The sequence below is a fragment of the Phycomyces blakesleeanus genome (genome assembly GCF_001638985.1).
Source record: "Phycomyces blakesleeanus NRRL 1555(-) unplaced genomic scaffold PHYBLscaffold_12, whole genome shotgun sequence".
Taxonomy (NCBI): Eukaryota; Fungi; Mucoromycota; class Mucoromycetes; order Mucorales; family Phycomycetaceae; genus Phycomyces; species Phycomyces blakesleeanus.
This window is the reverse complement of record NW_017265145.1, coordinates 618505-639203: the sequence shown is the minus strand read 5'-3', so window position 1 is coordinate 639203 and position 20699 is coordinate 618505. Positions and strand designations below refer to the sequence as shown.

Here is a 20699-nt window from a genome sequence, read left to right as displayed (position 1 = left end):
ATTATCTAATACACAGATCATCATACACATAATTGATTATTTATTATTATCACCATGACATGGGATATACAAATACATATACATTATATATATGGCATCATTATATTTCATCTACATATTTCTTTTATTATACAAATACTTAATTGAGAGACTACAACTACAACTATCTAATATTATGAAACATTACCCGAGTATCTGGGTCGGAATACTAAAATATTACCAATAGCATAAATGCTCTTCTTTACCAAAACTCTTGGACTGATCTGACTGGAGAAGTATCATATCAATTGGTCTTTCCGGATCTTTCCAGAAGAACAATACTCCTGGAAGATGACTCATCGTGATAAAGATTACTTAAGCACACACTGAATTACAAATTAGAAAAACATATAAATATCAGTAGATAGTTCCGTGTAGAAAGACAATCGAATTTTATCATTCTTTACTTTTCTTTTGAAATAAACAACCTACACAAGTTCTCACGAATTCTTTTGTCTATATTATATTTTGCTTTATTTTCTCCCCATAACAGACGTAATGACAAGAGCAGATTGTGTTTTCTTATAAAAAGGGACACTTTTTATTTATGAATAAAAACTGATATACAGTCTCAAAGTATTTCTATACGTCTCTATTATCAAATATTTTATTTTTCTATTGTTTCGTACCTGAAATACCACATGTGCCAGTAACAAAGCAGCTTTCTGTTGTTTGGAAACACAACATCAAGAGCATTCATAAGTGCAGCACACTTGTCTGTCACAAAAACTGTGCTAAGAGCCTTGTCTTCAAAAACAAGTGCCTTGAGTTGCTGGAGGAACCAAAGATATGTGCCTTGCTGCTCGTTAGAGACCCAGGCAAAGGCAATGGGAAACGATTTGAGGGTTTCTCCTCCGAGGTTGTGAATACCTTCCACGCAAATCAGCGGCATTGACAAGTTATTGGTAGAATATGTAGCATCTACCACCATAACTTCTGAGAAGCGACGAGCTCTCTCCATCATCTTCTGATTGATAAAAAACACCCTCTCCAGTGAATTGTCCCCATTTACATCATAACGCACCTAGTAACCTTTTGCTTCCATTATCTTAACAAGTCCAGTATCCGTATTCTGGGCAACAGGGGCAGAAACTCGAGCAAAGTCAGCCTTGATATTGTTGATATCGCTAACGTACAGCTTATGACCATCGTCTTTTTTTGTCTGTGATAGCCCTTTGAATCTCACGAGTCTTGGCCTTTGTCTCAACAAGTTTAGATATCTGCTTGGCATCTTCGGCAGTAACTCTCGACAATCTGCCTTTCAGAGTCGATTCCAAGCATTTGTCATCAAGAGGATGATTGTGATAGCTCTCCATTTCACTAGAAGCTTTCAAGGGAAGATATCCTTTGATTCCTTTCTTGTAAGATAGTTTTATCATGTAAGGACATCCAATTTTCGAACTAGGGTAGATTTTTACATGATCGCAGTCTTCAAGTTTATGAGTGTTTCTATAGTGACCACCCCTGGTGCACTTTAAGTAAACCCAGGTTGGTTTACGGTCTTTAGTCGCAAGAGTGAAGTTGTTAGCAAGTGCATACTCCTGCATCTTAGAAATAGCCACAGTGTTATGTATGAGGTAAAAATAAGATATAAAATAAAACAAGTGCAGATAAGAGTATGGTGAGACTTTGTTTTATTAGAAGAAGTGAAAAAATCAGAAAGGAGATTGTTGTGGGGAGAAAATAAAGCAAAATATAATATAGACAAAAGAATTCGTGAGAACTTGTGTAGGTTGTTTATTTCAAAAGAAAAGTAAAGAATGATAAAATTCGATTGTCTTTCTACACGGAACTATCTACTGATATTTATATGTTTTTCTAATTTGTAATTCAGTGTGTGCTTAAGTAATCTTTATCACGATGAGTCATCTTCCAGGAGTATTGTTCTTCTGGAAAGATCCGGAAAGACCAATTGATATGATACTTCTCCAGTCAGATCAGTCCAAGAGTTTTGGTAAAGAAGAGCATTTATGCTATTGGTAATATTTTAGTATTCTGACCCAGATACTCGGGTAATGTTTCATAATATTAGATAGTTGTAGTTGTAGTCTCTCAATTAAGTATTTGTATAATAAAAGAAATATGTAGATGAAATATAATGATGCCATATATATAATGTATATGTATTTGTATATCCCATGTCATGGTGATAATAATAAATAATCAATTATGTGTATGATGATCTGTGTATTAGATAATATCATAAAGGGAGATCCGTTTGACTGGAATAGCTGAGGATATTATTTTATCCTTCAGTCTTACTCTCAGATTCAGCAGTAATCAATACTCATTCACAACAGAGATGATCTTCTATTGCTATTCGTATTGTGCATTTATATAGACTGTTGTAAATGAGTATTGACTACTGCTGTAATTGAGAATAAGTCTGAAGGAAATAATATAAGGCCTCAGCTATTCCAGTCAAAGGTGTCTACCGATTACTTTATTATTTAACACACAGGTTTAGCATACATGATAGTGATTATATTTCATATGATGATATCACCATAATATGGGATACATCAGTGGATTATTATAAGCATAATTATAACTCATAAACACATTTACTTTTGATGTTAATACTTCATTGGGACTACACACATTTATATAATTAATCATACATTAATTATCCCAAGATCATGTTGCTCTGATTAAGGCTCAGATAGGATCGATTACCTGACCCCAGTGTGGTATTTCAGGTACGAAACAATAGAAAAATAAAATATTTGATAATAGAGACGTATAGAAATACTTTGAGACTGTATATAAGTTTTTTTTATTCATAAATAAAAAGTGTCCCTTTTTATAAGAAAACACAATCTGCTCTTGTCATTACGTCTTAGTTTCTTAAGGCTTTCTTCCTTTACTATATTTGGTTATTAGAGTGTATTTACTGCTTAACCAGTGTTGGTGTTACAATTATGACATCAAGTCATAAATTGTACTTCTTTAGCTCTTAGCTATTCTTTTCTCTTTTATACTAGAGCTTTAGGACTTCCTACTAAATTAGCTCCATATCGATCTGACACAGTTTACCCGGCAGTATGATATAATTATCTTAACAATCTTTAAGATATTATCTACAGTACTAACTGTAATAATTATTGGGCTGATTACTTAATCGTTTATATATATTTTATACTGACAAGATGATAGCTACTACGCTATCCCAATATGAATATGTTCTTATATGTGATAAATCCAACATCCGAGTGTCTGGATCACCACACCCAGTCATATAATTTTCCCAATCCAAAACAATATAAATAGCAGTAGTAGTTCAGTATAGGAACCTGGTCAAACTTTGATATAAAATCCTTTCTCAATAAACAAAACCTACACAAGTTCTCACAAATCTTCGTTCCTAATCTCAAATCTTCAATTCTTCCTCTTAAAAACTTCTTCAACTTCAACCACCACAACAACCCTCACTCACATTCTTATATAGCAGAAACAATAATTCAATTAACATTCTTACAGATGAGGCATCATATTGAATAAGACCCCAAGACAAACATTCCAAATAATTAGTATAAATATCAATAGCAATTGTTCATAATAAAATCATCTTTTTATCTACTATATTATTTTGTCTGTTTGATTGTACTTCTTTAAGTATACTTCTTTATTATCAAGTATACTTCTTTGCCTGTTTTTATATTGCTTGGCCATTGATTTATCAGCTTAGCGCAATCTGATATTAGCATCGTAAGCTTCCGTGGCGCAATTGGCAGCGCGTCTGACTGTTAATCAGGAGGTTGGTGGTTCGAGCCCACCCGGGAGCGCTTACTTTTATTTTTCGTCTGTAAATTTGTTGGACATTATTTTGATGAATCCGTAAAATCTGAAGATAGTTAACCGCAGTACTTCTTTATGCGCAGTAATATCTTCCTGAGCATTAACCGCAGTATAATGACTATTTCTTTAATTAAATATAAATAATAACTACTGCGGATAATGCGCAGTATTAGTTTAGAAAACTATATAAGACAATTCAATTCATATCAATAAAAAGTATCTTTTATCCTCTCTTTGATTTTACGTATACTCCTTGATCCCCAGTGGGTTTGATCTTTTGACTTTGTTATAGTAAAAGGAAGGCCAACCCAGATCGGGAACGACAAATTCTTGCTAGCCAATTAGGGCAAGGATTACACGTAGTTCCCTTTTGTGAACAGCAACCAAAGTGATTCCTTTTTGCGCACAATATAATTAGAAAAGATCTAGCTTAAAAAATGTAAGGATTTATATGTCAGAGTTGACATAGTAAATACAGGTACTTAATTTTATATCATTTGGTTTTTCCTTTCCTGTTAACCAGGACAAATTACATCACCTCTATTAAAAATATACCCGATATGTTCTATGTAAAAGCTATAGCTTAGATGCCTTCATCTTATGAATGTGTATAAGTACCACAAGAGTTGTATCAATGACATATCATTAAACTCTCTGTATTCCTATCTATCTATGTATTCAAAACGTTCTAGTCAGTGGTAATATGTTATAAAATTTATACAAGTTAAAATAGTAGGAAGATGACCTAAACAGATATTCATCATGTCTGAGTAGGTCTAAAAAAGATTTAAAAGAGAACAATATTTTATTCAATAAAAGTTATTTATTTACTATTATGTTTTTATTCTTTTGTTCTTGTTTACGGTTCCCAGTGGGGTTGACTAACTTTGGTTGTGTTATAGCATTAAAAGAGCAGCCCATATCAAAAATGAAACTCTTTTCTGGTTTGGTTATCCTTTTACTATAACAAAGTAAAAAAAAGAGCCCATAGGAAATCATAGAATAAAGCCAAAGAGAGAATAAAATATACTTTTTATTGATACGAATTGAATTAGATAGTTTTCTAAACTAACACTTCACTTTATTCACAGTAGCTATTATATAATTTTTTAAATAAAAAAAGAAATACTATGCTCCAGTTATTCATTTTCAGATTTTAAGGATTTATTAAGGCTAAGACGAACTAGGGTGTTATGAATAAAAATAAATATAGAGGTATGAATAGCTATATGTTATATGCAAGTGTCTATAGTATTTATATATATATCTTTAAAACCAAGTGGAATGTATCTTTCATACTAGAAAAGTAATTTTACTATCAGTGAAAAACAAATTCATAGATAAAATGTTATTCAGTCAGATTTTTTTATTATAGTACCAAGGTATACACAAAAGACATATAGATATAATATATAGAAGGTTTATACTAAATGAACATATTAGAAATAGCTGTATATATGTAAATACTTCCTTAGATCAATTAAAAGGGCGCATATACTGACAGTTTTAGAGTGAAGTACAATCCTTAATAGGCACAGGGACATAATGCAGCGATGTGTATAAAGGCATAATGTTATTTAATATATAAATACTACGAGACAAAGTCTTGAAATTGCTTTCGAACATGTATCTTTATATAGTTTAATAGGAACTATTAAAAAGATATACCTCTTTGCTGAATTAATCAATATTTATTTTATTCATGACAATGCCTAGACGCTCTGTTTCGGATAGCAAAAAATATTCTCACTTTCTCTCCTATATTCCATGCCCTGTTCGTCTTCGTGTAGTATTAACGCTCTCATACTCTATACTGCTTAGATAAACAAGACTTAACTACATTTTATACAATCTGAACTGCTTGGAACACGATATACACTTTACAAAAACCATCTTTATATTCATGCAGTTTGCACTGCTGAATCTTTGTACAACCAAGCACCATCACCCATAGTATCTACAAACTTGGAGTCGGATTTTGCCAAGATTTTTTCACGCAGATCACCATAGCTATGGTTTCCTGGAGCAGCCTTGAAATATGTGGGTTCCCAAGTCTGGTTGGTCTCTGCTCGCTCCTTGCGGGCAGCACGCTGCTGGTTCTCGATGAGAGATTTCTCGGCTGAAGCTGTCATGTAGTCACCGGCTCTCAATGCATTAGAAACCTTTTGCCAAATTTTGCGTGATTCAAGTGCACCCTGCTCTGATACAGCCTTTACAATTGGTTCAGGCTTGACAAGGTTGGTGAGGTCAAGGAAGTATTCAGTTTTTTCTTTGTGTTTGGTGAGTGTTGATTTGGCGGTCCACTGACCCTCAATAATAGTAGGACCAGAAAGAGATTCGCTATTGATTGTAGCCTTGAAGTGATGGAGTTCACCAGAAATCCAACCTTTGGTCGAATATTCAATAGCAGCATGGAATCCAGTCGAAGACTGGACATAAGAGGTACCATAGAGCTCAACATAAGGGGCTAACAATCCGAATGATTCACGTGTCAGCACTTCCTAAAACACAACCCTGTGCTTCATCCCATGCCTTTCGGAAGATCAACTTACCAGCATACCAAATTCCGTTCACAGACAATGAAGGTAAGGTGAATAGATAGGATTCATTGTGATGAGTAAGCTTGACAAGACAGTAGCCAACCTGGTCAACCATCATTTGGGTTCCAGAAAAACGGGTCTTCTGACCATCGTGGCCAATGACGCTCACTCCAGACTTTTTGTTTTCGATGTAGAATCCAGAGACAGGAGGATGGTGGGAGACCTGCTCACAAGTGATCTGTGTCTCATCATCCCAAGAGCAGAAGAATTGCTCACCCAAGATTGGGTTGAAAGGTTTTTTCTCCCATTCACCCTTAGGAACACGGCTCGAGAAAGAACCGTTGAGGGAAGATATAAACCATTTGATAGCAGCATAGAATCTATCCTCTGGATTATCGTGGACACTAATGGAAGATAACTGAATAAAATCACATGGTGATCAGTATACTTGGACCCTATACTATGTTCCACAATTCATACCAAAGCTGGTTGATCCGCCCAAAAGGATCTAAAGAGCAACAACGAAAAGGTAAATATCTATGATTATCTCATGGTGCCTTTACTGACACACATGTGGTTGACTGGCGGATATATTATCTTTTTATCTTCACAAGCTTGGCGTAGGACAAATGTGTATATGGTACCACAGTCCAGTGAAGATTCCAGTGCAAACATCCTGTGGTTTACACCATCTACATCCCCAACAACAAATTTACTTACGAGTATTCCAATAAAGAGATGGGGGCCAACAAGAAAGATGGACATGTCAAGCTTGAGAGATCACCAGTGAAAGATGCAAGTGTCTTGAGGAATGAAGAGAAGCTGCCTTGCTGGTCAGCAGGAATGCTTTCAAGGTTGTTCTCAGCAGTTGTCATGGTTATTAGTTAGACGATTGACACAAGTCGGAATAAGAAGGGGAAAAGGTAAAGGGCCAATCGGCAGTCTTTATGGTCTTATAGGGGGCGCGTTTGATTCACGTCATCAACCCTCATCCTCTCGCCCCATTATCAAACACCAGTCTATCTCAGCAGTCAATGCTAAGCCCCTTGTATGGATAGTTAAGTGCACAGAAATATTGCAAAGTTACGCACGGGCACTTTCGGATTCTCACTTTCTCTTACTCTACCGCGCGTTCGTGTCTGGTAAAGCAACAAAAGATCGTGTTCCTGAAATCTGGTGCGGCTATTTTTTGCCGGGTGTAACACTTCCAATGACTAGAGACAAAAAAAGGCGGACAAAAATTTATAGTCGGCCAAAGTTTAACCATGGACACAATCCCCGAAAACAATGCCATGAGAACAGCTTGAACAAATTAATCCAAAGGTTGTCTTGTCAAGGCCCTGTTTTTGTCTAGATTTATTTACACTTATACCTGCAAAGAAGCGCAAGTTTAATCTACACGAGAAAGAACCTTGTATATATTGTACCTATACCTTAATTTAAGACACAATTCATGCGGCTAATCATATGTTGCCTAAGATTTGTATACAAAAGTCGTTATGTACCTTAACAACTTCTGTATTCATCAGATATGTATCTGGCAAGGAAGTTGGATTGGCTATACATTTCAAGGTAACTGTCTCATTATATATATATATATATCTGTAGGGCTTGTACCGAGCTACCTTGATATACATCCCATAACACCAGGGAAAGCAATGTTTCGAACTTTCTAGCAAAGAAGGTGTATTGCCAGTCAAACATTTTTCAGAATTAAAGCTAATGTGTTGTATATTTGCGTATTCACCTGGTACACGCAAGCATCTATAGACAATTTAATACTATTTAATAGTCGAATCGGTAAGAAAGTAAATGGTTACATGTCAACACCAATGTTTTCTGTATTGCTATAAGTGGGTCATATAGTATAAGCAGGTAGTAATTGAGATAAGAATATATAAAGCATAAAAAAGGGAAGAAGCTTATTTATATACTAAAATATTACACACATAAAATTATATACATTATTATTTCAAAAAATTGGAATACAAGGACGAAACCAGATAAATGAATAGATGATGGCAAACGAAAAAGAAGTTCTTGTTAATTACTTTAACTCATTTTCGTCTGTACTTAATACATTGTACCTATAGGAGCTATTTAAAGTTTGTTAATAATATTCACTATAATGCTATTCATTGTATTTAATCTTACATTCTTTACAGAATTAAAGTAATATAAGCATGTTTTTTTTTCTGGTTTCCCTAAACTGATGCTAAAATAGATCAGAACAGAGAGGTTGCTATAATCACAGAGGGTTTAACTTATAGTATCCATTATTTTTAATTAAAAACAGGCAAATGTAGTGATAGCCATCAGTTTTTCTTCTATAAAGGCAGGCTTATGTGTTATATTAGAAAAGTGTCAAAAAAACATGCTTTGGATTGACGTCTTGTCATTTATCAATCTGGTTTCACTAGCGGGGTCTTCAACGGCGCTCAGACGTAGTTGAGACACCACAGTTTAGTATCCAGGGTATACAAAAGAGCCCTAGACTGTTGTACGGCCCAAAAGTCTCAAATAAATATTTCCACGTTATTCTATATGCCTGAGCGCCATTCTCAATTATAGCTAAGACTTCAAGCGTTCTTGAAATTTCCGTCAGATCCGAAATGTTTCATGTTTATTCTATTGAAGACTACATCCCTTTTCTGAATGTCACAAAGAATATAAAGTATAGTAATTGCCTACCAGCATATATGGAAAGATTATGAAAGAAATTTAATGTGTTGGCCTGTATAATCAGTCCTTTATTGTTTTTTGTATATTTGGTACATAGATATGTTACGCAAGACATCTTGTACGAGTCGAGTAATTAACAATAGATTATAACGCTGTAAACATGGTACCATATATATATATATATATATATATTTGAAAAAATACTTTACTAGGAAGTATGTTATCGTCTTGCTTTATATAAGAGAGAGTCTAGTATAAAATATTGAGAAGGGTAAAAAAGCCAATAAAACTAACATACATTGCTTTTATGTTATTGTCGGAAATAATCAAACCGATATCTTCTTTAAGGTGGAATTTTAATAATTTAATTAGCTTTCAGGGATCTTATTCTTATTCTTCCCATTTATGTTTAGATATTAGTAAATAAGCTAGATTTTTCTATAGCCACTATTCAGATATGCTCATATGATTAGACTTATTCGGTCAGGCTAGCCTGCTTCTAGCCATATGGTGGGCACGCATCAGGTTGATGCCGATATAGTTTGTACACTAAAACGCTTAGAAGCTATATAAAAGCCATGAGGTGTATGATCTATAAGAGATTAAGCGAGTATTTTGTATTGGCTTTTTCGGCAGAAAAGAGTGGGACCTCTCATCGTGTCCACTCTCCAGATCGTATGCCTACATCGATTATTAACTTGAACACGTTCTGCAGCCAGAGAGGTCCCTTTGGCAGGATTTCTATGATAACGACCAATCATTCGCCGTAAATTGGTTGTTAAATCTGCGCGATAGTTTGAAGTCAGACATTTAAGGTTTTTATATATATATTAATATAAATATATACTTCTTTGGTTTTGGAACAGAATATAGCTAAGTAAGGGCAAGTTAAATGTCATATTGACAGAAAAAGAAATTTAATCAAGAGACTCCATTTTGTTCTTAATAAACTTAAAAAGATTTAGTTAGTATACTGAACTTTTGGGCTGTGTCTACTGTATATATATCTCTTTTTCTTTTTCTTCTTACTATGTCGTGTTAGATATATATAAATATATATATATATATGAAAATTAGACTCAAAAAGATACATTTTCTGTATCATGCGAGTGACAATTAAAGAAAAAGCTTGAAGACAATCGGTTTATTACCAATTGCTCTTGAGAGATATATTAAATATGTACTTCATTATTAGCAACATAGCTCTGCCGATCTTTGAAGAATAATTAACTTTTGTCCTTTAAAGAAGCGTATATAAAAAGAAAGAAGCTGTAGTCTTCAGGAATATAGTTTGCGTGTAAAGGGATGTATTTTCTGACGATTCTTTTCCTCTGTAAGGAATTTGTTCTGTAAGTACGTGTTTTTGAAAGTGTACGCTAAACTTATGTGGATTGCACTAGAACATATGTAAGGGTTACATATTATGTTATAGTGGGTATCTTTAGACGTCGGTATAAAAGAAGTAATATTTTCGTCTTATTAAAAGAGCAAGGGGTTGGAGCCAGTACACATGGCTATAGATCCGCTCGCCCGTTTTTAACATTTTGGTTGAACAGAATCCATTGCCGCTTATTATTTCTCTCCCTTTCTCTCTATTTTTCTTTCCATAACTTAGTTCTAGGTGATACAATAAAACCAACATACCCATTTAAAGTAATCTGGCCATTGGGCAGAATTCCTTGTAACTACCTTCTATTCCTGATATTCCCGTACACTGCAATTAAGAAACTAAAAAAAACCTTCCTTATATAGAGCTTTGGTTATTTCACTTCAACCCGTCAATTGCAATAATAATAATAATAATAATAACAAAAAAGTGGTGTCGCTTTCCCGCTTTAACTTGTGTTCAGGCACATTTTTTTTCTTCTCTTTCCTTTCTTTGTTACTCATCACAGAAGCTCTTTATTAAGAGTATCTCTGGCGGATGGATACACTCCCGAATACGGGTGGCAAACACCGCTTAAAGAGCACTACGAGAGGGCGTTTGCATAGCAAACGCAGCATTCCTCATCTATCACGAACCAAATTAGCATCAACACCCGCATCACCAACCACACCAACACTTTCAGAAAAGCAATCTATAGATCCAAAGCCAGCACAACAAGCCAGCCACACTCTCTCAACAGCATCATTCATTAGACACAATCAGGAACTATCATCCAATCTTCAATCTCTAGGACGTTCCAAAGCAGCATTACCGAGAAATGGAGTACAACTTACACTACCTCATTGGAAAGATCAAGGTAAAAACTGATTGCCTTTTTTCTTTAAAAAAAATTGAAAAATAAATTAAAATTACTTTAGAAACCAGCTCTTCCAGTTGTAGTGTAGATTCACGTCTTCAGGCCAGGACAACCAGTTTGGGCTCGACACCTAAAATTAAAGAAAAGCCAACAGAAGACCCACATAGACCCTCAGATCAGGAAATTGAGCGAAGATTTAGACTAGCATCAGTAAGACAAACAAATTATTTATTAAATGAAGAAAGATCTCATTTCTTTGTGTTGTGTTGCAATTCCAGAAAGATTACCTACACACAAATTTGGTCGATATATCAAACCTTTCAAATGACCGAAAATGGTGGTTACTGTGTAATCAAAAAGAATTCACGAAACTCTTTTCAAACACAACAAAGAAGAGGCAGAATGGTCTAACACGAGCACGTAGTCGAACTAACCTGAAGGATACAGCACCAAAAGTGCTTACACCACAAGCATTCCTCAGGCCGTTCCTAGCAGATAATCGATCCGGAATCACCCTACGCTTAGTCAAAGACCTTGAGGCGCAACTAAGAACATCGTCTCTCGGGTAAGCTACCGATGGAAACACAAGCTAAATGATGTGGGCTGACAAACTAAACAAAAACAAAACAAACAATATGATAGTTGGATACGCCAGTTTATCGAAGAAAATGGCATGCGAATAATAATAAAGGAGCTCGGGATGATTAATAACAATCCGGCAAGGTAATTCGAAAATCTCAATATACTACGGAAAAAAATAATTAACAATAATTTAATATCAAGAGAGCAAAAGAACTATTTGATTGAACTAGGAATCATAAAATGCCTCAGACCCATGTTTAATCACATCGTAAGTCACTATATTATCTCACTCTTATTAGTCAGCTCTGCTCATACTATTACTACTCAAAAACATACATACATACATACCAGATTGGCATTCAAGAGGCTCTTAGCGACCCATTCTGTAGTATTCACCTGATACTTTCTCTTCTCTCACCTTACATCCCAGCAAGAACAGCCGCATGCGATGCACTTACTTTTCTCTGCTATTGCGATGTTCCTACAGGTCACTCTATGGTTCTACGCGGCATGGATCACTTGACAGAATGTAGCCATGAGTATGGTAGATTTGATTCATGGCTCAAGGCTCTAGATAGTACCTTAGAAAATCGAGGGAAGATGGGCTCTTTAGTGGGCGCCAATAAAGATCTGTGGCAGACTGAAGTAATAGGCACTCCCAGCAGTCCAGAGGCTCATCTGATGGAATACGCAGTAAATATAATCTTTTAATGTACCCCAAATTTTGCCAGCTAATCATTACTATCATGTAGCTTTCTAATATGCTTCTTGTTAATGCCATATTGGACCCTGATACCGTCGAGGGTTTCGATAGTCGGATGGCATTTCGAAACCAGCTCCATCAAAGTGGTCTTTCCCAAATTCTTGTCAAAATGAATAGCCTAAATTACGAGAAATTAAATGAGAAAATATTTCAGTTTAAAGATCTAGAGGACTTCGATTCAGCCTCACTATACGGAGGTTTGGTCGTAGGCTCTGTTATAGATCCAGCGGATGTACTTGATAAAGTACTTGCTACTATTCGAGGAACGCATGCGTACGAATCTTTACAAAATACCCTTCACCACCTTTTGTTGATTCAGTGCGACCCTGAAAAGAGGTATTAGTATTAACGGGTTCAAATTTTCATACTAAATTCCACTTTTTCTTTGCACATGTTTTTTTTAATTAGAAATCGATATTATCAACTTATTGACTCTATTGTTTGTGAGATTGTGCTGGATCACAAAAACTCACCACAAGAGTTTTTGGATGACTATACATCTTCAGTACACGACATGATTGCAAGATACACCAAAGGATCACCACCAGACGAAACTACGGAAGAAAACAATACATCGTTAAATAAGTCTATAGAGCGTGAGAAAGAATTACAGCGACAAATTAACCTTGGAGCAGGTGATTTTAATTTACTTATTTATTCGTCTATTTTTTTTTTAAAAAAAAATCGATTAACATAATGTGGCATAATAGGTGGTCTTGTAGGTCAATTAAATTGTAAAATTGATTCACTTGAAGAAGCCTTAAAGGCTTCGAACTTGGCAAATATTGCATTAAAACAAAGATTGAGTGACCTTGAAATCGAGTTCCAAAATACTCTCGAGGCAACAGACGCACAGATAAAACGACTTTATGATACAGTCAGAGAGCAGACTGAATATGGATCCCCAACTGATAAAAGACGTCGAGTCAGAGGAGTTCGCAAGCCAAAGATAGATGGAGACACTCGCCCTTTATCTATATCGTCTATATTACTCGATGAATCGCTCCATGCGGAAGCTTTGGTAAGTCAGTGTCTGTCTTTGATAAAAATAGTCTGTAAACATCATATCTCTCTTATTGTTATTGTTGCTCATTACCTATCCTCATTGGGACATTTTCTTTTTTCAGACAGAATCTCCTATTGAAGTAACGAGCCCTCTTCCACCAACACAGTCTCAATCGCAACCACATCCACATCCACAGCCAAACCCCTCATCTGGAAACGGAAAACCATCACTGAGAGTAAGCATCGGTTCACGTATGAGCAACCTGGTTAGACGATCAACACAACCCGAGATTTCACCCGTTCCCAAAAAACCGACCAGTCCTAAAATCAACGACACCCCAATTATAGAAGGCTCTCTTCCTCCACAAGCAAAATTACGATACAGTGAAGATCAGTTGCCCACCCCGAGTGCTACAAAATCTACCAGTCTCTTAGTCAGAAGATCAAATAGAGCAAGCCACCCAGGCAGATCTAGATTATCAGATGCGCAAAATATATCAAACGTAAAAGAAGAAGAACCGCTGTCAGCCAGTGATACTGTCGATATGCTTCTAAAGAAGCTGTACGAAGATTCTGACCACGACAATGCATCTTCTACATCTATTGCAGAGTTATTATCTGCTCCTACAACCCCCTTAATTACCCCTGCTGCAACATCCTCAGCAAAGTCTACAGAACCTTCTCTTACTTTGGTAGAGAATATGGAAGATTTGAATAATCTAATTGAGCACCCTACTACCCTTCAAGCTCTGCAAGATACACTGAATTCATCAAACACCACACCAAATTCACCTACTATCATATTCTCTACATCTGAATATTCGCCAGAATTACCTGTTGTACTACTAGAGCCACCGCCACCGCCACCACCAGCCCCACCAGCACCTCCACCTCCACCACCTCCACCTCCGTCTACACCATTTATGTCACCAAGTTCAAGCCTCGTACCACCAAAAGTACCTCCTCCTATGATGGGCATGGTTGGTAGAAAATCAAGCTCATTTCAAGCCAAACAAAAATTAAAATTTGTAGAGTGGGAGAAGGTGACTATTCCAAATATCGGTCAAACGGTGTGGGGTCATTCAGATAAAGATGGAGTAGAGGTGGGCTATGAAAGACCTCACGATAAAGAGCGCTTTGATTTTCAAGAAACAATGGAGTTTCAACTTGCAAAAGCAGGTGTTTTTGAAACAATTGAAGATACATTTGTTCAAAAGCCTGCAGTTCAGCTAAAGATCAAACGAACCAAAGAGTTTATTTACGTAATAGAGCCCAAAAAGTCTTACAATTTGAGTACGTCTTATAGTATATGATTAATAGCACGCACTACATTACTAAAGACAATAACATATATGTTTGTATTTATTAGATATCTTTGTTACGGGTATCTGTAAAAAGATTCCGTTTGGAGAAATCAGACAACGTCTGATTAGTATGGACTTTTATTTCGAGGACGAACAAATTCTGAATAATCTCCTAAGGTTTTTGCCTACACCTGAAGAGACGGGAAAGCTTGCACCTTATGTAACTGCACCCCTTGCCGAGCTTATTGATTTGTCGCCACCAGACAAGTTTTGCTTGGAGGTAATATTAATCGAAACATATTTACGTAATAGACAAAGTCCTAGATATTAACACTGTTTTTCTTTCTTTCTTTCTCTCTCCCTGAAAAACAAAGATGATGAAGATCAGTCGTTTAAAAGAAAGACTTGAATGTATGTTGTTTAGAAGTACTTTTTGGGACAGATACCATCAGCTTCACAAGGTAATTTGACTTATTTACGGTAAACATATATTCGTCTTATTTCTAATAGCATTATCTATATATTTAGCAAATGACAAGTATGTTTGATGCATCACTCTCACTAAAAAACGGAAAGAGATTCAAAGAATTATTACATGTAAGTATAAACAGTACAAATATTTCAAGTAAACATGCTAATTTGTTCTGGTATTCGTTTTAAAGCTGATACTTTTGCTGGGAAATTACCTCAATGGAAATACATATCGCGGTGGTGCCTTTGCGGTCAGAATTGCAAGCATCAATAAAGTAAGCTAATTCAATTAATTTAATCATAATTTGTAAGGGCTGATTTGGGATTTCCCGCTAATTGATTCATTTTTATGTGTATGAAAACAGCTTGTAGATACAAAGGGAACAAATACTTCAACGACCCTCTTACACTTCTTGATAGAAACAGTGGAGCAGAATTTCCCGGAAATGGCAGATTTTTTGGAAGAACTGGAAGAATGTGGCGAGGCATGTAAAGGTAATATGATTAATTTAATTAATATATTGCATTATTTAAAGAATATAGTACCATGTAACGATACTAACACAAACTATTTTTTCTTAAATATAGTTTCTGGAGTAGATATGAACAATGAGTTCCGTGATCTCGAGTCTGGACTCAACCAACTTGGACTAGAATTGAAAAACAACTATGAAGGAAAGCCATCAAATGACCCTACAGACCGTTTTGAAGATGTCATGGGTAGATTTCACACAGATGCCTCGGCACAGTTTAAACGTATATTCCTTTTGAAAGACACTATGAATCAGTGCTATGAGTCTATGGTACGGTATTACGGAGAAGATCCCAACAAAATGTGCCCGGACGAGTTCTTTGGAATATTCAAAAAGTTTACATCCAGTTGGGAGGTAAGGCATAGACTGATATTATGTATATATTGCTTGACTTACGAATTTATACCTTGGCGTTTTAAGAAATGCTCTGCTGATAACAACTTGGTTAAACAAAAGAAAGAACGCCTAGAGAAACAAAAGATGCGTGATCAGGAACGAAAGACTCGTGCAAGAAGCACATCTATACTTAAGATAAAGGGTGTTGAGATTAAGAGCTGTAAGTTGTTATTTGTAGAAAGAAAAATAGGATAAATAAATATACGAAGCGTTATTTATTTTTATTTTTGACAGATGGAGACAACGCTGAAGAAAAGGCAATCATGGATAGTCTGATGGACAGTCTGAGAACAGGCCCTACTGAACAACCTTCAAGAACGCGTGGAGAAAGACGACCGCGTCAACGTTCTGGAAGTATTCTGTCGCTTCACACAGATTCTGTCTCTTTGCGGGCACAGAGGATGCTTCAAAAAATTCAAAATGAAAACAGTACAAACCTGGTAGATAAGAGAAGAAGCGCAGTTATAGATTTCAGTTTCGATCTGAAAGAAGAAGATGAAGACGGTGATAATATTTACGATGATATTGATCAACTAAGATCTGCTCCAATCTTTGGACCTACAACAACGATCACTACCACTCCAGCAATTGCACCAATCGGTCCTTATACTCCAAAACCAAGTCGTTCGTCACAATCCACTCGAATGGTTCGTACTAGAAAGACAAGCAAACGTCCCATATTTGATCATTCGATAAGAGCGCGTGGAAGGCGAATGACTATTGTATCTACCACAGCAGCAACAGCGGCAGCTCAGTGATGGGCACAATAATATATCTTGTTTATCTATAGTATTTCATATATACGGTAACATCTATATAATATCAGAATTCAATGTAAATTTTATCACAATCTCCCAATTCCACAGGTCCTTGAGGGTTTATTATTATTATTAGAGAGCTGTTTAAATTTGAGGCGTATCCTTTCATCTGATGCAAGCCCCCTTTTTTTTTCCTTTTTTGAATTAATTTATGCAAAACCATCTGAAACATCTGTTTTTAGTAAGTCGAATATCTTGATTTTTCTTGTTTGAATAAGAAATATCGATGATATTTTGCAAGCATAATCATTAAGCTATATAAAGCCCAGTTTTTTTTCAGAATTCTAATATTTTTTCACTCTTCTTGCATATATATATTCTAATACAACAATGCCTCCAAAAAGAACCTCTAAGAACGCTGAGAACAGCAACAAGAAACTGCGAATCAAGCAGTATAAACTTTCTGGATTTGAGGAAGAGAAGAAGCCGAAGAAGGCACATGGTTCCTGGAACGATACCAAAGAGTTGGTACTCTTACAGGAATACGCGCACCTTTCCCCCCCTTCTTTGAAGAAAGGTGCACACAAGAAGGCATGGCAGGACATTGTTAAAAGTGTCAACGACGTGACACCTGGCGAGACAGAGCTGTCTTACGACACTTGCCGTCGCAAAATGTTGAAACTTGTAGACATCTACAAGAATGCCTTTGAGGAGAGGACTGTTGCTGGTACCTCGGGTGCAAATAGAAACAGGCCAGAGGTAGAGAAGGCTGTCCGAAAGATCCTTGACAAGGTACAGTCAAATTTATATTTAGTTTCCTTTCAGTTTTCTAATTACATACATACATTTAATTAAATGTAGAAAGAGCAGCACGAGGCGTTCAAGGTTTCTGGTCGTAATAAGGAGATTGCCAGACAGGACTTTAAGCTTGGCCTCGAAGGCCGTGTACGGGCAATCGCGTCGGGAGCTCCTGGCCAGATCACAAATCTCAGGAAAAAATACCGAGATTTTATCAAAAAGACCAACGCAGAAATGCAAGAGAAGTTCCCAGCAGAGAGCTCTGCTATGGCTGCGGCCCGACCAGTTGGCAGTCAAGCTAGCCCAGCTAGCATTGAGGATGAGGAGGGCGAGGAGGGCGAGGAGGGCGAGGAGAATGAGAACGCAGATGAGGAGAATGAGAACGTGGATGAGGACGTGGATGAGTACGAGGATGAGGTCGAGGATGAGGATCATCCGGAGGTGGGAAATGAAGTCCCAGAGTCCCAGGCCACCCGCCATGCTGAAGTCATGGGGGTGCTGAAGCAGATACTTCAGAAGATGTGCGATATCGAAGAGGAATTGAAAAAAACAAGAAAATAATGATAAAAGCATAAAAATTTAAGTATTAATTTATTTAAAATAATATATCATCTTCATCTTCTCCGTCTATTTTATCACGTCTTAATCCAGAGATATACTCCTCAAGAGTCGGTGGCTCTAAACCAAAATATGAACTTGTTGGCGATCTATTGCGACCAGTACAGTGGATCATATTTTTGAATACTGTGGATAGCATGTACACAGTTGCTGGACTTGTTTCCCCTGTTTTCATGGCATACTTATACTTGGAATACTTAAAGTACTTCTGTACTTCCCCAAATTCCCACTCTACTGCCACTCGCACTTTCGACATACTCTTGTTGATTTTTTTATCTAAATCTATTGTACATGATTAATATATTGTACAATCTTTGTCGACAATCTTTTATGGTTACTATATCACTAAGAGATACGCCTTCAAATGGTGAGTACAGGCACTTGGAAACCATGTAAGCTGGATCGCCGTACAAGGCAAATGGCAATTCGACATCTGGTACAATATCCAAGTATTTTTCCACTCTTGCTTCTGTTTTGGACATGGTATATATGTACTGATCGTGTCTAGAGCCAACATATGGTCCAAGCAAGCTGCTTGTGATCCCATCAGGAGTAACAACATACTGGTACTTCAAAGCATGCATGTGCTTCCAACCATTGTAAAAAGCTTTTTGAACTTCATTACCTTGGCTTGGTCTTGATATTGCTTGCATAGTACCATCAATGAAATCAACAATGTTTGGCAGTGCTGCGCCTTTGTCGTAGATTGCACTTGCAAACCTTTCCAAGTTTTCCGGGCGAAATTGCTTAATATTGAATTGAAGTCCCCATTTAATCTGGTTCATAACAATGCTCTCAAATCCTCGGCAAACTACAGATACATTGCTTTCACTCATTCCAAAAAGTATAGACATGTCACCTAAGCGTCTTGGAAAGCTGTACCGATTGAGTAACATTGCAAAGCCAAGGTTCTTACGGACTTGTATACTTGAAAAACGGTACACATGATCCAATCCGAGTGCTGTTGTTATTCTCTCAATTTCACCCAAAGTGAAACGAAATAGATATATACAAGTACCGTCACTCAAGAGATTTAGGTTTAGTTTGCTATATCTAGCTCTCCTGGCTCTTCTAATCTCTTGAGGTATGGTTTCTTCTTCATTCTGCTGTTTCTCTTGCTGCTGTTGCTGTTCTTGATGTCGTTGTCGTTGTTGTCTTCGTTGTTGTAGTTGTTGCCTTTGTTGCCTTTGTTGATGAACTTGGGCGTGATTGCTAATGTTATATTCGGAACGATCGGTCATTTTATTTTGAATTTAGATGATCAATTTGAGTATAAAGAAGTTGTTAGAGAATGAAGCTCATGCATAATATTTTCACAAGCTATATTGTTGACGCAACATGATGGTACACGTATGATGTATCGGAGAATAAATTTTAAAAAAATGTTCCAACTTAAGTGCCTTTTTTGGGCGTAGATACAAGGCAACTTTAAACAGCTCTCTAATATATACATTTGTAGATAGTCGTCCTACAAAAAATATACTTTATATATAAGCTGATTCCATGGGAAGTACCAAAGTAACTTGAAGATTGACACACATAGCATAGAGTTTAATGTATTGATTCTGAAGCATCTGCAAATTTTTGTATATATAAAGCTCTACGATTAAGTAATTGCCAAAATACAATTATATTGTGCCAATCATTATAAATGGTAACATATATATATATATATATGCCGAAATAAAACAAGTTAGAGACAAAAGGAGAACTCAAAAGCTAAATAAAAAGGGATGAAAAGGAGGAATTGGTTCTTATTCCATGCAAGATAAGTGTGTCACAGCCATTTACTCAAGAGGCTTCCATATCTTTATGTCTCATAAGTATATTCCTCTTTTATATAAATTATAATAGATGTTTTAGTGTTTATAAGTCTATATAGTCGAGCAGATTACGATAGCCTATCATTAGAAAAAAATGACTGTAAAATAATATGTAAAATAATGGTAGATATAAATAAATAAATAAATAAAAAACCAGATTTGTGTCAATTACACTATTGTGAAGGCACACCTCTAAGCACACCTCGGAGCACATTAAAAAATACACCCCTAAACATGCATTTCTTCCCGTAGTGTTAGTGTGTCATATCTTGGTTTGCATACTGCTGCTGATCAGCCAAAAGAGAGAAACGGTATCTAGAGCTGGGTATTAAAATCACATATAAGC

At 36.2% G+C, this 20699-nt stretch overlaps 3 protein-coding genes and 1 non-coding gene across 4 annotated transcripts; 2 read left to right on the top strand and 2 right to left on the bottom strand.

The window, feature by feature from the left end:
* Window positions 1–3751: 3751 nt before the first annotated feature.
* Window positions 3752–3824, top strand: PHYBLDRAFT_t151. Its single transcript has one exon. It is a non-coding gene; the product is annotated as a tRNA-Asn (tRNA).
* Window positions 3825–5503: 1679 nt separating this feature from the next.
* On the bottom strand, window positions 5504–7275 carry PHYBLDRAFT_159013 (hypothetical protein). The gene is made up of 4 exons (XM_018433900.1): window positions 7098–7275; window positions 6858–6885; window positions 6390–6795; window positions 5504–6304 (listed from the first exon to the last, which is right to left on the bottom strand). The coding sequence occupies exons 1-4, from the start codon at window positions 7250–7252 to the stop codon at window positions 5739–5741; spliced, it is 1155 nt and encodes a 384-aa protein (XP_018290890.1). The 5' UTR covers window positions 7253–7275; the 3' UTR covers window positions 5504–5738.
* Window positions 7276–10983: 3708 nt separating this feature from the next.
* PHYBLDRAFT_65225 (hypothetical protein) lies at window positions 10984–14087 on the top strand (the record flags this gene model as incomplete). Its single annotated transcript, XM_018441420.1, has 10 exons — window positions 10984–11302; window positions 11364–11512; window positions 11581–11867; window positions 11945–12025; window positions 12086–12152; window positions 12236–12577; window positions 12637–12983; window positions 13056–13282; window positions 13358–13668; window positions 13775–14087. Coding segments are annotated over 10 exons (2443 nt in total), but the record flags the coding sequence as incomplete, so codon positions are not given.
* A 4387-nt stretch (window positions 14088–18474) lies between these two features.
* On the bottom strand, window positions 18475–19811 carry PHYBLDRAFT_187206 (hypothetical protein). The gene is made up of 3 exons (XM_018439348.1): window positions 19730–19811; window positions 18877–19633; window positions 18475–18812 (listed from the first exon to the last, which is right to left on the bottom strand). Exons 1-3 carry the CDS (start codon window positions 19769–19771, stop codon window positions 18508–18510), a joined length of 1104 nt encoding a protein of 367 aa, XP_018290888.1. The 5' UTR covers window positions 19772–19811; the 3' UTR covers window positions 18475–18507.
* Window positions 19812–20699: the final 888 nt, after the last annotated feature.